At 33.0% G+C, this 20,151-nt stretch overlaps 1 protein-coding gene and 1 pseudogene across 1 annotated transcript; both read left to right on the top strand.

Annotated features, from left to right (window-relative positions):
* The first annotated feature begins 4,137 nt into the window (after window positions 1–4,137).
* LOC115955488 lies at window positions 4,138–5,440 on the top strand (annotated as a pseudogene).
* A 6,793-nt stretch (window positions 5,441–12,233) lies between these two features.
* On the top strand, window positions 12,234–16,134 carry LOC115957747 (disease resistance protein RPM1-like). Its single transcript, XM_031076071.1, has 2 exons — window positions 12,234–15,292; window positions 15,696–16,134. Exons 1-2 carry the CDS (start codon window positions 12,391–12,393, stop codon window positions 15,716–15,718), a joined length of 2,925 nt encoding a protein of 974 aa, XP_030931931.1. The 5' UTR covers window positions 12,234–12,390; the 3' UTR covers window positions 15,719–16,134.
* The last annotated feature ends 4,017 nt before the right edge of the window (window positions 16,135–20,151 follow it).

Below are 20,151 nucleotides of genomic sequence, written 5' to 3'. Positions count from 1 at the left end.
TCATCATCATCATGCATCCTTGGTGTAGTAGTCAGTTCACAAGTATAAGTACTTGTAGGGTGTAGTGGGCAAGGGTCGGGATAAATCTCTAGGAGGGAACTTCACACACATATATACTTAGATTAGACTAAAATAGAATTTCTATCTTGTATAAAATAAAAAATAATGTCATCAATAAATTTTGGACTTTACATTCTTTTGTTAATTAGTTTGCCAGGTATTTATATCTTTTTATTTAAGTCAAGTATAAATAAGATGGAAACTCTCTCATAAAAAAAAATTATAAATAATATTTCTTCTTAAAAAAAAAATATGAATAAGATTGACTTTAAATACTTCAAACCATAAATTATTTTGAAAGATAGTCCCCTTCTAAATAAACAGGTTGTATTTCTATTTCTTTGGCAAAATTTAACTTGTGTACATCTACAATTGCCTATGTATATATCATGAGGCAAATGACATATATATATATATATATATATATATGTACATATATTTTTTTTTTATTAGAAAGGCAAATGATATCTTTACCTTAATATAATAAAAATATATATGCATCTATTCCCAAAACTGGGCACATCTATAAGTTAAAAATATAATAATAAATAAGAATCCTTAGCATAACGGAACTTGTGACGATGGACCATCTACGCCCCCCCACCCCCCCCGCCACCCACCTTCTTTTTTTTTTTTTTTTTTTTTTTTTGCATATAAAAGAGAGAAGAAAAAGAAAAAAAATATGTCTTATTAATTGCAAAGTAAAGTCAACGTGAAAGTGTCTACCACACATTAGACCATTTTTTTCTTTTTATTTATTAAATTATAATTAATTTCCTTAAAAAACACTTGGGGTGTGGGAATCAAGGATGTCAATACTGTACCGGAGGCCGTATCGGTTTGACCACCGGTACGATATATTTCGGATACCGGTCAATATCGGTGTACCGTTTCGGGTTTACCACTATTTTTTATATTTATAAATATATATATATATATATATATATATATATATGTATGTATGTGTTTGTGTATATATATATTATAAATATAAAAGTTTACCATAAAACATTTCCTCAATTCAGAACTAATTATTCATGATTTTAGACTTTAGTATCAATTAAAAGGGAAAAAAATAAAAAAATAAAATAGAAAGCTTAAAAGTTATCATTGCATACTAAGAAAACAAATAATACTAATAAGTTAATGCAAATAAGTTACCATTCTGTCCTAATAAAAATTCAAAAATTACAAAACTTGAAAAAAAAACTTTTTTCTGTACCGGTCGGTATTGCCCGAAATTGGCCGGTATGGCCGGTATGAGGCCGGTACAGTACGGAATCGATAACCTTGGTGGGAATAAACCTTCAAATAAATAATTCTTATAACAATTTCATAACTTGTAACTCATCAATATTTATCATTAAATATTTCATGTAAAAGAAAAATATATTTATATTGTGAGCCATCATAATATATATATATATATATATATATATATATCAATACCATCACATACACAGTTTCCTAGGCTTTGCTCGTGGTCAACGTTTACGCCCCATTAATAGGGTTGTGTTGTCCCTTTTTCTGGGACTAGAACCTCCTTTTCATCCCCTTTTTTAATAATAGCTCCTTTGGAGCTTAAAGGTGCACTCCCTTGCTAAGGAGCTTTCTTTTTGGATCCTTAATAGTATACTCCTTTGCTAAAGAGTTATCAAATGTACACTGTCCTCTTTTCTGGGACCGTCCCTTGTTAAGGACTAGCTGCAGTATGATTGTCTCTTACTAAGGACCAATACAACACTGAGTTTTTAATCATGACTTGCCATAGTGTTAGGTTCAAAAGACTTAGGATTTTATGTATTTAGAACTCTAATGTATATTGTTGGCAAACCATGATCAAAACAAGATGTTTAGTCGTGTTTAGACTTGCTCAAAGTTGGTTCATTTATGTAAAGTTGGAACAAGCTGATGCAGAAATTAATATTGCTTCTCGGCCTAGTTCGATCAATCGAAACTTAGACTCGATCAATCGAAAATTGGGTCAGATGCGTTTTCTGCAGAATTCCAACTCAGCCCTAGTTTATTTTAAAATGTTTAGGGTTTTGTAATTTTTCCCTAGGTATATAAGGCAAACTCTAGCCACGTTTAGTTGCTGCTCATATTGCTATTTGTGTAAATCTCTTGTGAGATCTGTGAGGAGCTTTCCTTTACACAAGTTTAGGATTATCAAGAAGGAGATTTCTTCAAGAGCTTGATGATCATTCAGTTACTGCCATAAGAACTTAAAGAAACACAAGCGGGTGTGCTTGTACTTGCTGGAGAATCCAAGAAAGAAAGAGTCCGTGGTTTCAGAGCTTGCACGTGGTCGTGTCAGTAAGTTTCTACTGGTGGGTAGTAATAGGATGTTAGTGGTCTAAGTCCTATTGAACAACCTCGATTCTTTCATAGTGGATTCAGGTTTACCTTGAGGATAGTTAGGTTAAATCCTCCCTAGGTTTTTACTGGTTTGGTTTCCTGGGTGATCATATCGTTGTGTTATTTATCTTTCTGCTACTTTGCATGATATGATTGTTTGATTGTGATAACCTAGATTTGGAATTTTGACGAAGTAACAACTTGGTTAATTACCTAGGTTAATCCAATTGTCTTTTTAAGGGATCTAAAAACTATCACATAGGTTTTCAAAACATATAAAAGATGCTCACATAAATAATCCATTCAAGATGCTCACAACAATAATCCATTCATAATTCTCGAAAATATAAGGATATATTCACACATACAAATTTAAATAAATTTAGGTTGTCCCACAAGTTTTTCATAAAACAAATAATTAATGTGCACATCAAGAAATTATAAAATATCCATTTATATGTATAGAATAACAATATATTTCTTTGATATATAATAGTTTAATAACCAACACTATTTGGGGAAACCCCCAAAATTAGTAAACACCACTTACCTCTTAGTTGCAAAAATAAAAGAAATCAACCTCCATTGAATCACAATAATTCTGTAAAATTAGAACCTAGCAACACCAAAAAATAGGTTCATCAATACACAATTTCCCACTTAAAAATCTATTTTCACACTTAAATGGTTTTATCCTAGACAATATTGATATATCCAAAATTCTCCATTTATTCACCTAACTATCCAATTTACTTTCAGCTTTCATCAAATTTTTGGGCTTAAAAATATTGCTGCCTAATCAGATTTTTCCATTAACGTAATCATAGATATTCATGAAACTTCAATATAGCTAAAAGATAGATATTTGATCAATCTAATATATAGTTGAAGCTAATATTACATCTTAATTCTATCAATCCCATAGCTAGCCCTTTATTCCTCTGATGTCGCCAGACTTGACAATAAAGCAAGACAAGTTTTTTGAACCTTAACAGGTGCGTGAATGACAGATTGGGAACTTAGATAGATAGTGCAATAATATAGTTCTGCCAAATCAATCTTAGAGCCAATAGAGGACCATCTGACTATACATACTATTCATACATAATCAATTTCAAAGCCTGGACCATACGGCTATATAAACAATTCCTATTATAATATTGTAATCATCAACCCAAAGACCCAAAATCTAGTACACGGCTGAACTAGTGTAAATGCATATTGACCAGTCAACAATTGAGGCTTTGCATGAATGCATATTAACCACAAGCATTATTATTTTTTTTTCCCTTTAGCATGGTGACAAAGTCCAAGTCTATTACTCTATTTGGTTCAATTTCAAAGTCTTCCTGACATACAACCATATTTACCATTCTTAATCAAATATAATAACAATTCTAGAAGCCCTTTTTCTATTAGTATAATCATAGAAACTGTACCTGTAATCTCTACTCATAGCCACTGTGAAGAGAAGCGAAGTTCAGTAGTGTGATGCGGTTGAAGCAAAAGGAAGCCTCATAAGTATATGCACGTGTAGCTTAAGAGGTAAAAGACTAGGGTTTTCAAGGCCCATATATTTACTTATGTCTCCTCACTTGGTCTTCATATCACATAGTATTTTTTTTTTTTTTTAATATCTTAGGCCCAAATCAATTTAATTCATTTAATTGTAGGCCTCTTTTATAATTTACGTATAATAATTTAATTGGTATCAAAATTATGGGGTGTTACATCACTCTTGTCAAGAAAGTCTACAATCATCAAACCGTGCAAGGGCACTTTGACTGCCATGCATGGGTCTCAGTGTCTCAGTCATACAACGTGGAGGATATGTTGAGTATGATAAAGCAATTTTGCAAGGCTAGAATGGAGTCCCCTGTGGCAGGAATAGAGACAATGGAGAAGGCATCATTGATCAATGAATTGAGAGAATACATACAACAAAAGAGGTATGTGGTCATATTTGATGATGTATGGAAAGTTGACTTTTAGGAGGATATAAAACATGCTTTACTTAATAATAATAAAGGTGGAAGAATTATGATCACAACGCGTAACATGGAGGTCACAATTTTTGGTAAAAAATCTTCACCTATTCGTGTTTTCAAGTTGCAACTACTATCTCAAGACAAGGCTTGGGAGCTCTTTTGCAAAAGGGCCTTCCAATTTGATTTTGAAGGATATTGTCCCCAAGAGCTGCAGAATTTGTCTGTAGACATTGTAGAGAAGTGCAAGGGATTACCACTTGCAATTATTGCTATTGGTGGTCTTTTGTCAACCAAAGACAAAACTATTTTTGAATGGAAAAAGTTGCTTGATAATCTTGGCTTTGAATTAGGAAGAGATCACAATCTTGAAGCTGTCAACAAAATTCTATCCTTCAATTATGAAGACTTGCCCCATAGCCTCAAATCTTGCTTCTTATACCTTGGTATGTATCCAGAGGATTACTCTATTAATTGTGTAAGATTGATTCGACAATAGATAGCTGAAGGCTTTGTGAAGGAAACCTTGGGTAAAACATTAGAAGAGGCTGCACAAGAATATTTAATTGAGTTGATCCATAGAAGCATGATTCAAGTATCACAAATTGACTTTGTTGGGAGAGTTCGACAATGTTAACTCCATGATCTCTTATGTGAGATCGTCCTTCAAAAGATTAAGGATTTACGCTTTTGTCATGTTTTCTCAAAACAACAGTCCTTCTTTGAAGGACAAACTCGACGCATGTCGGTAGATAGAGTTTCATACAATGATCTGAGGGGATTTAAGGGTACTTCCATTCATTCCCTTTTGATGTTCAATATTTATGAATTTCCGACATCCTTTGTTAGTACACTTGTTGTAGATTTCAAGCTTTTGAAAGTAATGGATTTTGAAGGAGCTCCACTAGATCACATTCCTAAAGATATTGGAAGTTTATTTCACTTGAGGTAGTTAAGTTTGAGAAAAACAAAAGTAAATGTGCTTCCAAGATCCATAGGAAAGTTACAAAACCTAGAGACATTAGATCTGAAGCAGTCCCTAGTGTATGATATACCAAAAGAGATCAATAAACTTAATAAGTTGCGACATCTTCTGGCCTACTATTGGGATTATAGAAAAGGCTACAGTTTAACTGTGGTAAGAGGGGTAAAGATTTAGAAAGGAGTTGGATGCTTAAAGGACCTACAAAAGCTAAATCGTGTGGAGGCGAATCATGGGGGGATTGATCTAATTAAAGAGTTAGAAAACTTGAAACAATTGAGGAAGCTAGGCGTGACAAGCCTTACTAGGGAAATTGGATGGGCTTTATGTGCCTCTGTTGAAAAGATGAACCACCTTGAGTCTCTAGATTTAACCTCAATAAGTGAGGATTAGATAATTGATTTACAATTTATTTCATCTCCACCTCAGTGCCTTCAACGCTTATATATAAAGGGGCATTTGGACAAATTACCTGACTGGATTCCAAAAGTTCAATATCTAACAACATTACGAATTCGTTTCTCAAGATTGAGTGATGATCCACTGAAAGTGTTACAAGATTTGCATAATTTGTTGGAGCTTGAAATCTCAAATCATGCATACAGTGGAGAGCAATTGCATTTTAAGATAGGAGGCTTTCCAAATTCAAGTTTTTACGGCTTAGGCACTTGGATAATTTGAATTCATTGATTATAGATGAAGGAGGATTGCCCATTCTTGTAACTCTTTGGGTTGGGCCTTGTCCGAAACTCAAGGAGGTGCCATTTGGTATCCAACATCTTAGAGATCTCAAAGCATTGCTATTTCGAGGGATACCCAAAGAACTAGAAGAAAGTTTGGATCCTGGGCATGGACCACATTATTGGATCATTGAGCATGTACCAATTGTCGATATCAGTTGCAAGGTTGACACAGGAAATTATGACTATGACTCTCGCATTCTCGATCCAATCATTTGGAGAGGTCAATCAACCACAATGACAACATAAATGCTTCCCTCCTTGCCCAAAAATAAAAGACATCAATGCTTCCGTTGATAAAGGTTAGTGAAATGGTTATCTCTCTCTGTATTTTTTTTATTTATTTTTTTTTTGTTTCCTATTATTTACCACCTCATTTTTAGAATCACATAAGTCAAGAAGTGTACTATGTAATAACAGTACCAAAACAAAACAGGTGATAGAAAAGAAGTGAAGTTCGCGAAAACAAATAATGGAGATAGGAGAATCTACTTAGATAGAGTATTTTTAGGGGGAAAAAGGATTTGTTGTAGCATTTAGTTTGAGATTTAAATTTTTAGATTCTTCAATGATTCATTGATACTTCTTGTCTGGTAGTGTGAACTTCTGCATTGTTAATTGGAGTGTGTCCATTTGTGGTAGGTAAACAATCAAGTTGTACTCAGTGATGCTAATCCAAATATGTAAGCACGCTTTTCCTCACCACTATGATGCTTTAATAATTTGAATACTCAATATTCCTGTTAGTATCTGTAAACACAAAATTTTCCAATAGTAGAAAATCAAACAATTGAAAAGAAATAGGTTTGCAAATATAAATTTATATTGATGTATAATGAGTACAATCTCTATTTCGATTCTTTTATAAAAGAATACCCTCTGATTCTATCTTTATTGAATTTGACTCGAACAAGAATCTTCTTGATTTTAATTAGAAGATGGATTGATCGGTCTTCACAATAATCTCTAGCTTCAAGCTTATTAGAGATTTATTGTCCTTCAAGTTCTTCAAGCCCTTTGAATGTTCTTCAGGTTCTTCGAATGTTTTTTAAGTTCTTCAAAGATTCTTCAAGTTCTTCAAAGTTTCTTGAGACGGAATTTCTCCAGAGCTTAGGCATCTTGAAAACTTGGTGGGGAAAATGAGAGGGGATGTCCTCTATTTATAGTGATTTCAGAGGATAAGCTCCACTTGAATTGATATGCTTGAAAGTATGTAGCAAACTTTTGATTGGTTCAAATTCTTCTTAGAGATAATTATCTCTATTTATCTATTTTGGTAAATATCATATTTTGATAAAAATAATAATCAACAAAGATAAATAATTATGTCTATTTAATTTATTTTAATAAAAATAATTATCTATCAATTTTGAATAGAAATTTTATCTTTATTTTATTTATTTATAAAGATAATTATTCATAAATTTTGAATAGAAAATTTATCTTTATCTTGTGGGCCAAATGACACTTGGCAAATTTTAATAGGTCAATGCGATGTCAATTTGGATGACACATGTCATTATTTGATTTAATTAATTTAATGACATTAATTCAGAATTTGCCATTAAATTTTGATGTGGCATTTTATAATTGGCTTAAAATTTTGCCTCCTACAATATCATATTTAATTTTATGTGCACCTTTAATTCTGGAATGTTTGGCCTTATTCACGGACTTGGATGGAGACCGAAAATATAGTTGTTGCTGCTGGAACGAGTTGGATTGATTTTCTTCAGACAATCAAGTAGAAAAATCAGTGGTTTTTCTTCTAACATGTTTGTAATTGTAACTTGTAACATATAGTGTGCTACTCATTGTTTCACCCCAAATAAGTGGTTGTTTTTGCCACAATCACACGGGTTCGTTGTTACAATTACCCGGTAATGAATCTCCTTGAATTATGCTCTCCATGGTTTTGATCTCTCTCTTTTTTATGAGCTATTACTTTTATTGAGAATTCTGGAATTTGGCCATAGATAGATCCACTTGGATCTGGTACTTTGGGTTAGACCAATTTAATTGTATTCTTCAAATAAATCTCACAAATCTTGAGAGATGAAAAGTGTCTTCATGAGTGTGCTTCAAAAATCATAGTTCTCACCGGTTGGGATGGGAATCATTGCACTTTATGATATTCTTCATCTATGGATTCACTAAGGTATAAAGTTTAGGGATCATTATTGCTAGAACGAACCCTTTCTGGGTGTTCTTTGGGGAAATTTCCAACCTGACACAAGATTTCTTTTATCTCCATGTTATTTGAGTACGATTATTGGGTTTCTACTTATGTTTGTGAGAAAGTGAGGCAAAATTAATTTTTGGCCCATAATTTGGCCTTCTGGACTAGCTTTTGTAATTTTTTTGGGGTCCGTATACATCTCATTTGTCCCTTCTTAGCCTTGGTGCAAGAGAGTCAATTTAATACCGAAGGCTATACCGGTTTAACTAATGGAACAATAAATTTCGGTACCAATCAATACCAGTGTACCGTTTCGAATTTACCACTATTTTTTATATTTATAAATATATATATTATAATATAAATAAAAGTTTACCATAAAACATTACCTCAATTTAAAACAAATTATTTATGATTTTAGACTTTAGCATTAACTAAAAAAAAAAGAAAAAAGCACAATATAAAAAACAGAAAGCTTAATTGTTCATTGCATACTAAGAAAACAAATAATACTAATAAGTTAATGTAAATAAGTTACCACTTTGTCCCTACAAAAATTCAAAAATTGCAAAACTATAAAAAAAAATAATTTTTTTTTTTTTTCTGTACTGACCGGTATGCCTGGTACCAGCCGAAATGTTCGAAATCGGCCAATACGGCTGGTACACGGCTAAAATGGTCGGTATTTAAACTGGTACGAAATGTTGAAGTTTTGGTACCGATACACGTATCGATATGGTACATACCGGCTGGTACGACTAGTACGATACAGTATCAACCACGTTGCCTAGGTGTTCTTGATTCACTCGTATTCTCTTTTTTGTTTGAGAGTATGAGACATGGTGAATGAGTTATGATTTTTAAAATAATAATAAGATTTTGCCTAACTTGTATTATGAATTTTGATTCTCCAAAATAAATAAATAGCTTGTACTATGAATTCCATAATGAGGGATTAGAAAATAATACTCGTACTCGGTAGCAAAGGAAATAGAATAAGTGTTATGATTTCTTGTCTCAAAATTTGAATTACTTATTAATTAATTTATTTAATTTTTGGTAGAAAAGGAAAAAAAAAAATTTTGCAATACTCTAAATTGACCAAAATTTATTTCAATACTTTCAATTTACTTTCGTTCAACAGAGTCCTCTAAGTTTTAAGTTCATTCAATTGAATCATCTACATCAAATTTCATTAGATTTTGTAGTTAAGTGTCCCAATTTTTATATTTTTTTCTTCAAATTTTTTAAATTAAAAAAAATCAATTTAGTTATTGAAAAATATTTTCCATAATTTTTTTTTTAAAATTAACGAAAGTTGAGGGGAAAATCTTAATTGAATAAATTTGAAAACTTATAGGGATTCAATTAAACAAAAACAAAGTTAGATGGCTCAAATTCATTGTTTTTTTTTTTTTTTTGAAAACCTGACTCAACTAAAATGTTGTTAAACTTAGAGTCCGTTTGGGAACAATTTATTTTGCTGAAACTGAAAACATTTTGTTGAAAGTACTATAGATAAATCTAAAAGATAGCTAAAATGGTCCAGAAAAACCTATGAATAATTTCAAAAAGTGTAATAAAACTTTTGAATAATAACAAAAATAAACTAAATAGTAAAAAAAACTGATTTTTTAAACCAATGTCAAATGCAAACTTAAAGAGTACAATTTAATTATATTACTATTGCAGCTTGATCACGATGAGCTACATTACAGCTTTGGCGTGGTTAAAGCGTGACTAAAAAGCAGACGAATCCAAGTCAAAAGCTAAAAGAAGAAAGCAAAAAAAGTTGAGAGAATGTGGGTGGAAGGCTGGAAGCTTGATCATAAAAAAGAACCCAAATCTCCTCATCAGATACCTACAAGACTAATCTCAATTTGACTCAAAAGCAAGAAAGAATTAATAAAGGAAACAGCTTTAGGGAAAGTTGATGGAACCTTTATCATAGATAAGAACCCTTCAAATTGTACGAGCTCTATTTCGCTATAGAAATAGGTTGGGTGCTGGAAATAGTAATACACAATAATTGTGTTAAAGCAGGGATTTGATGCTATTTTTAGCTTAATAAGGACTAAAATGACAAAAATGAAGTTTAATAAGAACCAAAATTAAAGGATGAATATTGTTTTTTTGTTTTGTTTTGTTTTGTTTTTAAGCTCATTTTAGCTTTATTATTAATTTTCTTTTAGAATTACTTTTTCACTAAAATGAATAATGTTAATTACTAAGTGGACTGGAGTTTGATTTTTGTGTGTGAATGGAAAAAAATCTTATGATAAAATTAAAAATAACTTGATGGGAAATCTTATACATTTTTAACTTTTTTATTTTGTGGTTTGTGGTTATTTTGCTGTTGCATACGCCACCCATTAATTTAGAAGTAGGAGAGGTTTCTTCCTGGATTAAACAAAAAAAAAAAAAAAAAAACAATCTTTAACGCTTTCAACGGACCAAAGACAAGCCCGCATTCCCAAATTGACAGCCAGCATTGCCCGGCTCCATACCAGACATCAAAAAATTGTTTTTAATTTTTTTAACTCAAATTCAATTTTTTGAGTATTTAGTTATGAGAATTAAGTTAAGAAAGTGATCCAAACACAACAAGTTCATGTGAGATCCACAAAATATGAAAAATGAGTTATAAAAATTGAAAATTTGGTGATGAAAACACCTAAGCCAAACGAGCTTGACTGAGATGTTGTTGGGGAAATTCAAATTTCCAAGATCTACAAAATAGAGAACAAGAGTCTCTCGTTTTTAATGTAAGATTAAATACTTAATTAACTCCTTATATTTCTAAGCTGGTTGATTTTATAAATTTATTTTAAAATTTTAGTATTTTTAAAAAAAAAAATCAAATAAATAATCTATAAGTTGTTTTAGTGGACCCTTTGAAAGGAGGCATCAAGTTACAAGGTGTGGGGTTACGATGGCCAGCAAAGTCAAAAAGTCTAACATGCTATGAGTTAATTTACAGCTGTGGCGTGGTTAAAACTTATAATTTGATTGATTTTTTCTGACAAAATGTGACTAAAGTAGAATAATAAGACTCAAAAGCTAAAAAGAAGAAATCAAAAAACTTTAGGGAAAGTTGGTGGAAGCAGAGAAGAGCACAGATAGTCCATTTGATCATATGGGAAAGAAGAGCCAAATTCAGATGAAATGATGTACGTTTCGATGGATTTTTTATTTATTCAAATGCTGATATGGATTTTTTAAGATATTGATTAAATATTTTATTTTATTTTATTAGTTACGTATGTGTATCAACAGTTAAGTGAGCATTTTATTAGCCATGTCATCAAGTTTTGTTATTGAGATGATGACAAGGATTAAAATGAAAATTTTAATAAAATTCAAGGCCTAAATTGAAAGTTTTCAAAGGATAAGGTCTAAAGTAAAAAATATCTTAAATATAGAAAACAATAAGGTATTTTAACCAAATCTAAGGCTCCTCACACATGAGTTAGGGCATATATAGGGGTTACGTAAGCAAATAGGAACAAGTAGAGAACATCACAATATAAATTTTTTGTCTCACTTTTCATGTTTCATTTTTTTTTTTTTTTTTTCGTATTTCACTTTATATTTCACCATTCATATTATGTTAGGCTAGTTAATTTTATAAATTTATTTCAAAATTCTTTTAATTAAAAAGAAATTCAAATAAATACCTGCCAAGTTATTATTAGGACAGTATCACATTTGGATTTGGACAAAACGTGACTAACATGTTATGAGAATTGGACATAAAATGCATTCTAGTGGACTCATTTGAAAGGAAGCATCCAGTTACGAGGTGTGGGGTTACGATGGCCAGCAAAGTCAAAAAGTCTAACCTGCTATTGAGTTACTTTACAGCTGTGGCGTGGTTAAAACATGATTGAATTTTTCTGACAAAACGTGGCTAAAGCAGACTAATCTGACTCAAAAGCTAGAAAGAGGAAAGCAAAAAAACTTAAGGGAAAGTAGGCGGAAGCTTAATCATAGAGAAGAACCCAAATAGTCAATTTGATCATAGGGAAGGAAGAGCCAATTTCAGAAGAAATACTGTACGTTTCGTTGGAGTAAGAAGAAAGGCACATGGCGGATACGGCAGTATCCCCTCTTATCAACAGGCTGGTTCCCTTGCTGACCCAAGAAGCAAAACTGTTACGAGGCATCCATGGAGAAGTTGCTGAGATCAAAGATGAACTGGAGAGCATTCAGTCCTTCCTCAAGGACGCAGATGCAAGGGCGGCAGTAGAAGAAGACACCAGTGGGGGAGTCAAAACTTGGGTGAAACAAGTACGAGAAGTTGCTTTCCGTATAGACGTTGCCATAGACCGATACTTGCTTGATGTGGCACAACATGATCCTCATCGGCGTGGCTTCATCGGTTTTGTTTATAAAACAGCTCACTTACTAAAAACATTGAAACCCCGCCATAAGATGGCATCTGAAATTCAGGAGATCAAAGCATCATTTCAAAAAATCAAGGAAAGAAGTGATAGATATCAGTTCAAATTCATCGATCAAGGATCCGGCAGTAGTGCTCCAAAAGCAAGGTGGTTGGACCCTCGAAAGGATTCCCTATATCTTGATGATATTGACATTGTGGGAATTGAATTTCCTAGAGATACGTTGATTAATTGGTTGGTAAATGGACCGCCTCATCGCACTGTGCTCTCGGTGGTGGGAATGGGCGGACTAGGCAAGACTACTCTTGTCAAGAAAGTCTACGACCACCAAATTGTGAGAGGACACTTTGTCTGCCATGCTTGGGTCTCCGTTTCTCAATCATACAACATAGAAGATCTTCTAAGGAGCGTGATAAAGCAATTTTGTGAGGTGAGAATGGAGCTCCCTCCTGTGGGAATGGACTCAATGGATGAGGAGTCATTGATCAAAAACTTAAGAGATTACTTGCAACAAAAGAGGTATGTGGTTGTATTTGATGATGTATGGAAAATAGATTTTTGGGAGGATATAAAGCATGCTTTACTTGATAATATCCATGGTTGTAGAATATTGATCACAACTCGGATGTGGGAAGTTGTTAATTTTTGTAAAAAATCCTCACATGTCTATGCTCATCAGTTGCAACCACTGCCTCCGGAGAAGGCATGGGAGCTCTTTTGTAAAAGAGCATTCCGATTTGACTCCGGAGGGCAATGCCCCACGGAGTTGGAGAAATTGTCTCGTGAAATTGTCATGAAATGCCAAGGATTACCACTTGCAATTACTGCTATAGGTGGTCTTTTATCAACCAAGAACAAGACCTTGTTTGAATGGAGAAACTTGCATGACAATCTTGGCTTTGAGTTAGGAAGAAATCCCCATCTTGCTAGTGTCAACAAGGTTCTATCCTTAAGTTTTGAAGACTTGCCTTACCACCTCAAATCTTGTCTCTTATACTTTGGCATGTATCCAGTGAGTTTTGCCCTTTCACGTGGAATATTGATTGAACAATGGATAGCTGAAGGTTTTGTCAACAAAATAAATGATAAGGCATTCGAAGATATTGGCCAAGAATACTTGATTGAGCTTATTAACAGAAGCTTGGTTCAAGTGTTAAACATTGACGCTGCTGGAGTAGTTGTACGCTGTCGAATCCATGATCTACTGCATGAGATCATCCTACAAAAGATGGAAGATCTAAGTTTCTGTCACGTTTTATCCAAAGAAAAGTCTACTTTTGAAGGACTAACTCGGCGCATGTCAGTTAATAGAGCTTCGCTTGGTGTGTTGGAGCAATTTAAGAAATCTCATATCCATTCTCTTTTATTCTTCAATATTAATGAATTTCCAATATCCTTCATGAGTAAATTTCTTCAAAATTTCAAGCTTGTGAAAATATTGGATTTTGAAAATACTCCCCTGGATCATCTTCCCGAAGAGGTGGGGAATTTATTTCACTTAAGGTATTTAAACTTGAATTATACAAAAGTGAAGACACTCCCAAACTCCATCGGAAAGTTGCAGAATCTAGAGACTTTGTTAATGTTGCAAACCGCAATACAGGAGATACCAGTTACAATCAACATGCTTCATAAGCTACGTCATCTTGTAGGCCGCTATTTTGATGCCAAGATGGATATGAGTCTTAATATGATGAGAGGAGTTAAATTACATTGGAGTATTGGATGCTTAAAGGCACTGACAGAGCTACAATACGTGGACGCAAATTATGGAGGGGTCAAATTGATTGAAGAGTTGGGGAAGTTGAGTCAATTGACGAATCTTGCCTTGGTAAACCTAACAAAGGAAACTGGGAGGGCTTTGTGTGTCTCTATTGAGAACATGAACTGTTTAAAAGATCTATTTGTAAGTTCGATCAACGAAGATGAGGTCATCGATTTACAGCCCATTTCATCTCCTCCCAAATGTCTTCAATTCCTCCGCATAAGTGGGCGTTTAGCCAAGTTGCCTGACTGGATTTCAGAACTTCAACACCTAGTCTTATTACAGATTTATTGGACAAGGTTGAGTGATGATCCACTCAAAGCATTTCAAAATCTACCTAATCTAGTGGAGCTCAAACTGGGAATAAAAGCATACAATGGAGAGCAATTGCACATTGGGAAAGGAGGATTTCCAAAACTCAAGGAGCTACGGCTCATAGATTTGTCTGAATTGAATTCAGTGAATATAGAAAAAGAAGTGTTCCCCCTTCTTGAAACATTGTTTATTGGGGATTGTTCACAATTGAAGGAGGTACCGTCTGGTTTCCAACACCTCAGAAACCTTAAAAAACTGATTGTTACAGATATGCCCACAGAATTCGAAAAAAGTTTGGATCCAGAGCAAGGGTCACATTATTGGATCATTCAGCATGTACCATTCATCTCACTCCATCACAAGGTTCGCGAAGGTATTTATGGCTATGAGACCCGCAATCTCCGTTCTAAGGATTTGGAGAGGTCAAGAGGTCAAACAATCAACCAAGATGATGACAACAAAAACAATATTAGTGGCGATGACATTAGCGCTTCAGTTGAAAAAGGTTAGTAAAATAAGTTTTTTAGCGTTTTGGTGAGATTTATGCTACTGCTGCTTTTATTTATTTTTTAAATTAAAATATTGGGTACAATGCTTTGAGTTGCATTGTATCTCAATCTAAATGTGATGGTTCTCTTGTCATTTTAGAAATTGTTACTATATTTCATCTTTTATTGCTTTTAGAATCTGAATTTTCATATTATTTTCGAATTGCACGAGGTCAATGAAAAATTTTAATTAGCATGTAGAGGTTTTATTGAAGGGGCAGTAACAAACATACATAAAAACTTGTTTTATCGAATCATTTAATTTTAAGATTTTCGTTTTTTAAATTTTAGTAAAGATACATTTCTTTTGGTCACATTAACTCCTTCCATTACTAATTAAACTTTTTTCCATTCGTGTAGGTAAGCAAGCAATTTCTACGTAGTGATGCCAATTGGAATTTGTTTGAATCTCTCTGCATTGGATCATTCTCATGTGCACCTTAGTTTTGGAATTGTTGGGCTTTATCTACCGACTTGAGCAGAGAGCGGAGACATAAATGTTGCTATTGGTTGGATTTATGTTCTGACAATCAACCCAGAAGATTTGTGGCTTTTGAATTTTATTTAATTTTTTCAAATGCTTGTTATTGTGTCTTTGGTACTGCTAGTTGTTTTACCCCAAATTAAGTGGTTGTCTATGACATAATTAAGTACTTCTTTGTTAATTTTTTCCCTACTGCTGTGATCACTTTGTAACTCTTTATATATCCTGTGAAAGGATATGAACCTCTTTGAATTATGTTCTTTCTGGTTTTGATATCCCTCAATTATAAGATATTGCTTCTATCTCTTTGATCAAGTTTAGGATGGTCCAATTTTAGTAGGTCCAAGTACAGACTAGACTTTCAGTATTATGTACTGAACTAAGATTTCATTTTTTGGTACCAGACATAAAACATAAAAAGTTTTCAACATGTGAGAATGAGAGAGACATAATATTAATTCATGTCAAATAATATCGGCATCTATTTAATATTAACAGAATATTAAACATAAAGACATAATAATGATCTATAATCTATGTTAAATATAATAATGTAAGCATTATATTTAAGTTTGCCAAGCTCTTGTTGCATCACATCATTCGAGATTGTTAACATAGTCGAAGAGAATCATGGTTACAATAGTATGAGGTTGTTCATGGTTTAGTTCTTTATTTTGGATCACTGAAGAGGTGGAAGATATTGATTTTGTGAATATTGATACATGTGTAAATGAAAGTTCCAATTGATCGACATAGGCTACAACAACTGGCCTCCTAAAAAGGCCCTACAAGGTGTTTGTCAAAATGCTTAACCAATTAGATTTGGTTACATGTAACATCAATCAAGACATTCTCATTGCCTCTTTGAGCCCACTCATTGTCTCTTTGAGCCCAACCCAAGGGAGTTATGTTTAGACTATGAACGTTCTATTTTTTTGCTGAGACTTTGAGACTTTATGATTTTATGAACGTTCTATAGTTGTCATTAACTAAGCATATTTTATGCACTATAGCTATTAAATCTATGGCTTTACAATGCAATTTTAATTTAACTATACTTTTGGATAGTCAGAAGAATTTAGCAGAGGCTAATGGTGCACTTTTGCCAAACATTTTTTTAGTGGTTGTTTTGGTCTTATTTTAATGAATAGTAGAATGCATTGAGGAGAATGTAACATAATATGATCTTTTGAAGAAAAGCTTCGATGAGGAGAATGTATTTCAATGTTCTCCCCTATTTGCTTATTATCCATTAGAATGACCTCTTTGAATCTAATAGCAGATAATGATTAGTAGTCTGGACCATACATAGATAGATTTGTTTCTCTTTAAAATTAGATTGTACAAGAGAACTTGATTTTGAACTATATATATGGGTACCGAATTATATAAATGTCATGTAGCATAATTTTGTAAAATACTACACTTATTCTTAGTAGTAAATTTACATACATTTTGATCGATTTGTCAACCTTAAAAATATATTCTTAATTCTCTGGAAAAAGTGAACACTAATCTTTTGATTTTTTTTTCGATTGCTCTATCATATTGAAGAAAATACCAAATATGCTTGTTGGTTGGGCAAATCAGGGACGTCAATTAGGCAAAGAATGAATTCTTTTAACAATGTGACCTTTTTAGTGCTTAGTATGAGACAAATCTTGGGTTTAAAAAAAAAAAATTTTGTGGTTTGAAAATCTGATAGACTTAAAGCATGCTATACTAGAGAATGATATCCTTTCCACGAGCATCCAATATAAACGACCATCTCATTATAGGTATCAAACGCATGTAATTATCCAAGTAGTTTATAGTAACAGCCTATAAAGCAGAATGTATTGGCTGTAAAGCTCATCAGCAGCCATTTTGTCACGAATATCAACAAGATTATACAAATGTAATATCAGCAAATAAAACCCCTGAAAATCCTAATTTACCCTAAGGGAGGAAGAGGTCGAACCCTAGACATACATGTTGGGAACATTGAGAAGAATCACCTGATCAAAGGATCATCGGTTATTGGCCTAAACTAATCGAGTAGTGCAAGGGCGGAACTATGTTGATAAGTGAGGGGCCGCCAAAAAATTGTTTAAAAATTGTCTAAGATAAATTTGAAGTCCTAAGCCATTTGTCATGAGTTGTCCACATTTGTCCTCCTTTCAAACTTGATTTTCACAGATTAATATTTTCACTCGTTTCCTATTAGCGTTTTGTCTTTACTATTGAAACTCCCCCCACATGTTAGACCATGAACTTGATATTCATGAAATTTCACCTTTTCAATTCCACTAGTTATATTTAATTTCAATTCATATTATGTCTTTTTGTAGATAAACTTCTTTTTTAGAGGAAATTTTGTAGATGTACTCAAGTGTTATTATATTCATATATTATATTTCTTTAATGTTATGTACTTATGGTTATTAAAAGGAATAAGAGAAACTTAGGTGGGAAATTAACCTTAAAAGATACTCAATTGGTTATCTAGTTTTGCTCAAAGCTAATTAAAATTACATTGATTAAACTAATGCAACTTGCAACAAGGTATAATCTGTTCAAGACATGTATGTAGTGCTTTTTTTTTTCCTTGAATTGTGACTCAATATGAGATAATTTAAAGTCAGCCCCTAGACAAAATTTTTTGATTTCGCCCAAGGAAGTCAATTGCATACTGTACCAGCCGTATACCATACCGGCCAGTAAACCGATACAAAATACTCTCTTGTTTCGTACTGAAAAAAACTACCGGCCGTACCGGTCGCATACCGGCCATACCGGCGAATATCGGTCATTTTGGGCGGAAAATAAAAACCGGCCGGTACAAAAAGCTTCTTAAAAAAAAAAAAAAAAAAAAAAAAAAAAAACACACACACACACACAAAACAAAACATAAAAGTACCAAATGGCTCACGTCGCCTTCAAACTCAGCACCACTTTGTTGGTCGTCATTAACATTTAGGCTGGTTTCCTGTTCGTCTTCCTCGTTCAGCTCCGTCTGTTCACTTTCCTTCTTTTTTTTCTTTTTCTTTTCTATTCTTCTTATCTGTTGTTTAGACTACAGCTGCACCATCCCCTTGGTCCTTTTGTTTTGTGTGGTTCTTGTAGTCTTATTTTGTGTGTGTATTGACACCACACGTGTAGACATTGATATGTTGAGTTGATGAGTATCAAACACTGGTAGCAAATCAAAGGACCTACTAGCTAGAATTTTAAGTTGTATTTTATTGATTTATGTGTTGTCTACGGGCTCAGGCCTACTAGCTAGAATTTTGAATTGTATTTTATTCGTTTATGTCTTGTTCATGGCTGATCAGTCTAGTACAGTCCATGACCCTATTATACTTATATTACTTTTCCTTTAATAAAATGATTCTACCTTTTTAATGTCAAAAAAAAAGTTTGAAATTTCAATGACATTTTTTATTTCAAATTTTCAACTATTGTCACTCATTGGTTTTATATTTTTATTAATTAATAGGCTGATATGTGAGTTAGAGATAAACAATAAGTGAAATATTATATGCTTATAAATTGAAATTTAAGTGCTCATAATAAATTATTATTATGTGAACTTTAACTACTAAACATATAAATATAAATATATACTCCAGAATAAAGATTTTGTGTGTGTGTGTGTATATATATATATATATATATATATTAAATATATAATAGCGGTAAACCCGAAACGGTACACCGGTATTGACCGGTACCCGAAATATATCGTACCGGTAGCCAAACCGGTACAGCCTCCGGTACAGTATTAACTTCCTTGATTTTGCCCCTATAGTAGTGTATCATATAATATACTTTTGGATTTAAGTCGTTCATTCCTGAATTTTTTTTAATATCTTTCTGTCTCTCAGTGTAGAATGTTAAATGCTAACGCAACTTGCGAGAAGGTATTATCTATTTAAGTAATGCCCGCAGGCAAAGTGCATGCCAAGAGGCCTAAGACCAGGTTTTTTTTTTTTTTTTGCTAATCAACAACATTATCATTCAACAAGCAAAACAAAGGCTGTCAGCCTTACAAGCATCAACAATCACTGCTGGGATACAGTACATATTGAAACAACATGCTCTACAACATCTAAATGCATACTTTGCAGCCACATGGGCAGCAGTATTGCAACATCTCCTAACCCAACTAAACTTACAATTCAAAAAGAGTTTACGAAGATCAAGTATATTACTAATAGTAGTAGCAATGGACCAATCAGGCTGCATTGCCTGTGTGGTTAGGGGATCAAAACAGGACTTAACATCTCCTTCGATGATGATATGCTTCCATTTTTCTTTTTACGCTAGCTGGATTGCCCAATATACAGCTGC

The sequence above is a fragment of the Quercus lobata genome, chromosome 8 (genome assembly GCF_001633185.2).
Source record: "Quercus lobata isolate SW786 chromosome 8, ValleyOak3.0 Primary Assembly, whole genome shotgun sequence".
NCBI lineage: Eukaryota > Viridiplantae > Streptophyta > Magnoliopsida > Fagales > Fagaceae > Quercus > Quercus lobata.
The sequence above is the reverse complement of the archived record's forward strand: the minus strand, read 5'-3'. Positions and strand labels throughout refer to the sequence as shown.

Coding starts and splice junctions, on each gene's coding strand:
- LOC115957747 (XM_031076071.1), top strand. CDS start 12,391: ATGGCGGATACGGCAGTATCCCCTCTTATCAACAGGCTGGTTCCCTTG. Junction 15,293..15,695: donor TAGCGCTTCAGTTGAAAAAG/GTTAGTAAAATA, acceptor CCATTCGTGTAG/GTAAGCAAGCAATTTCTACG.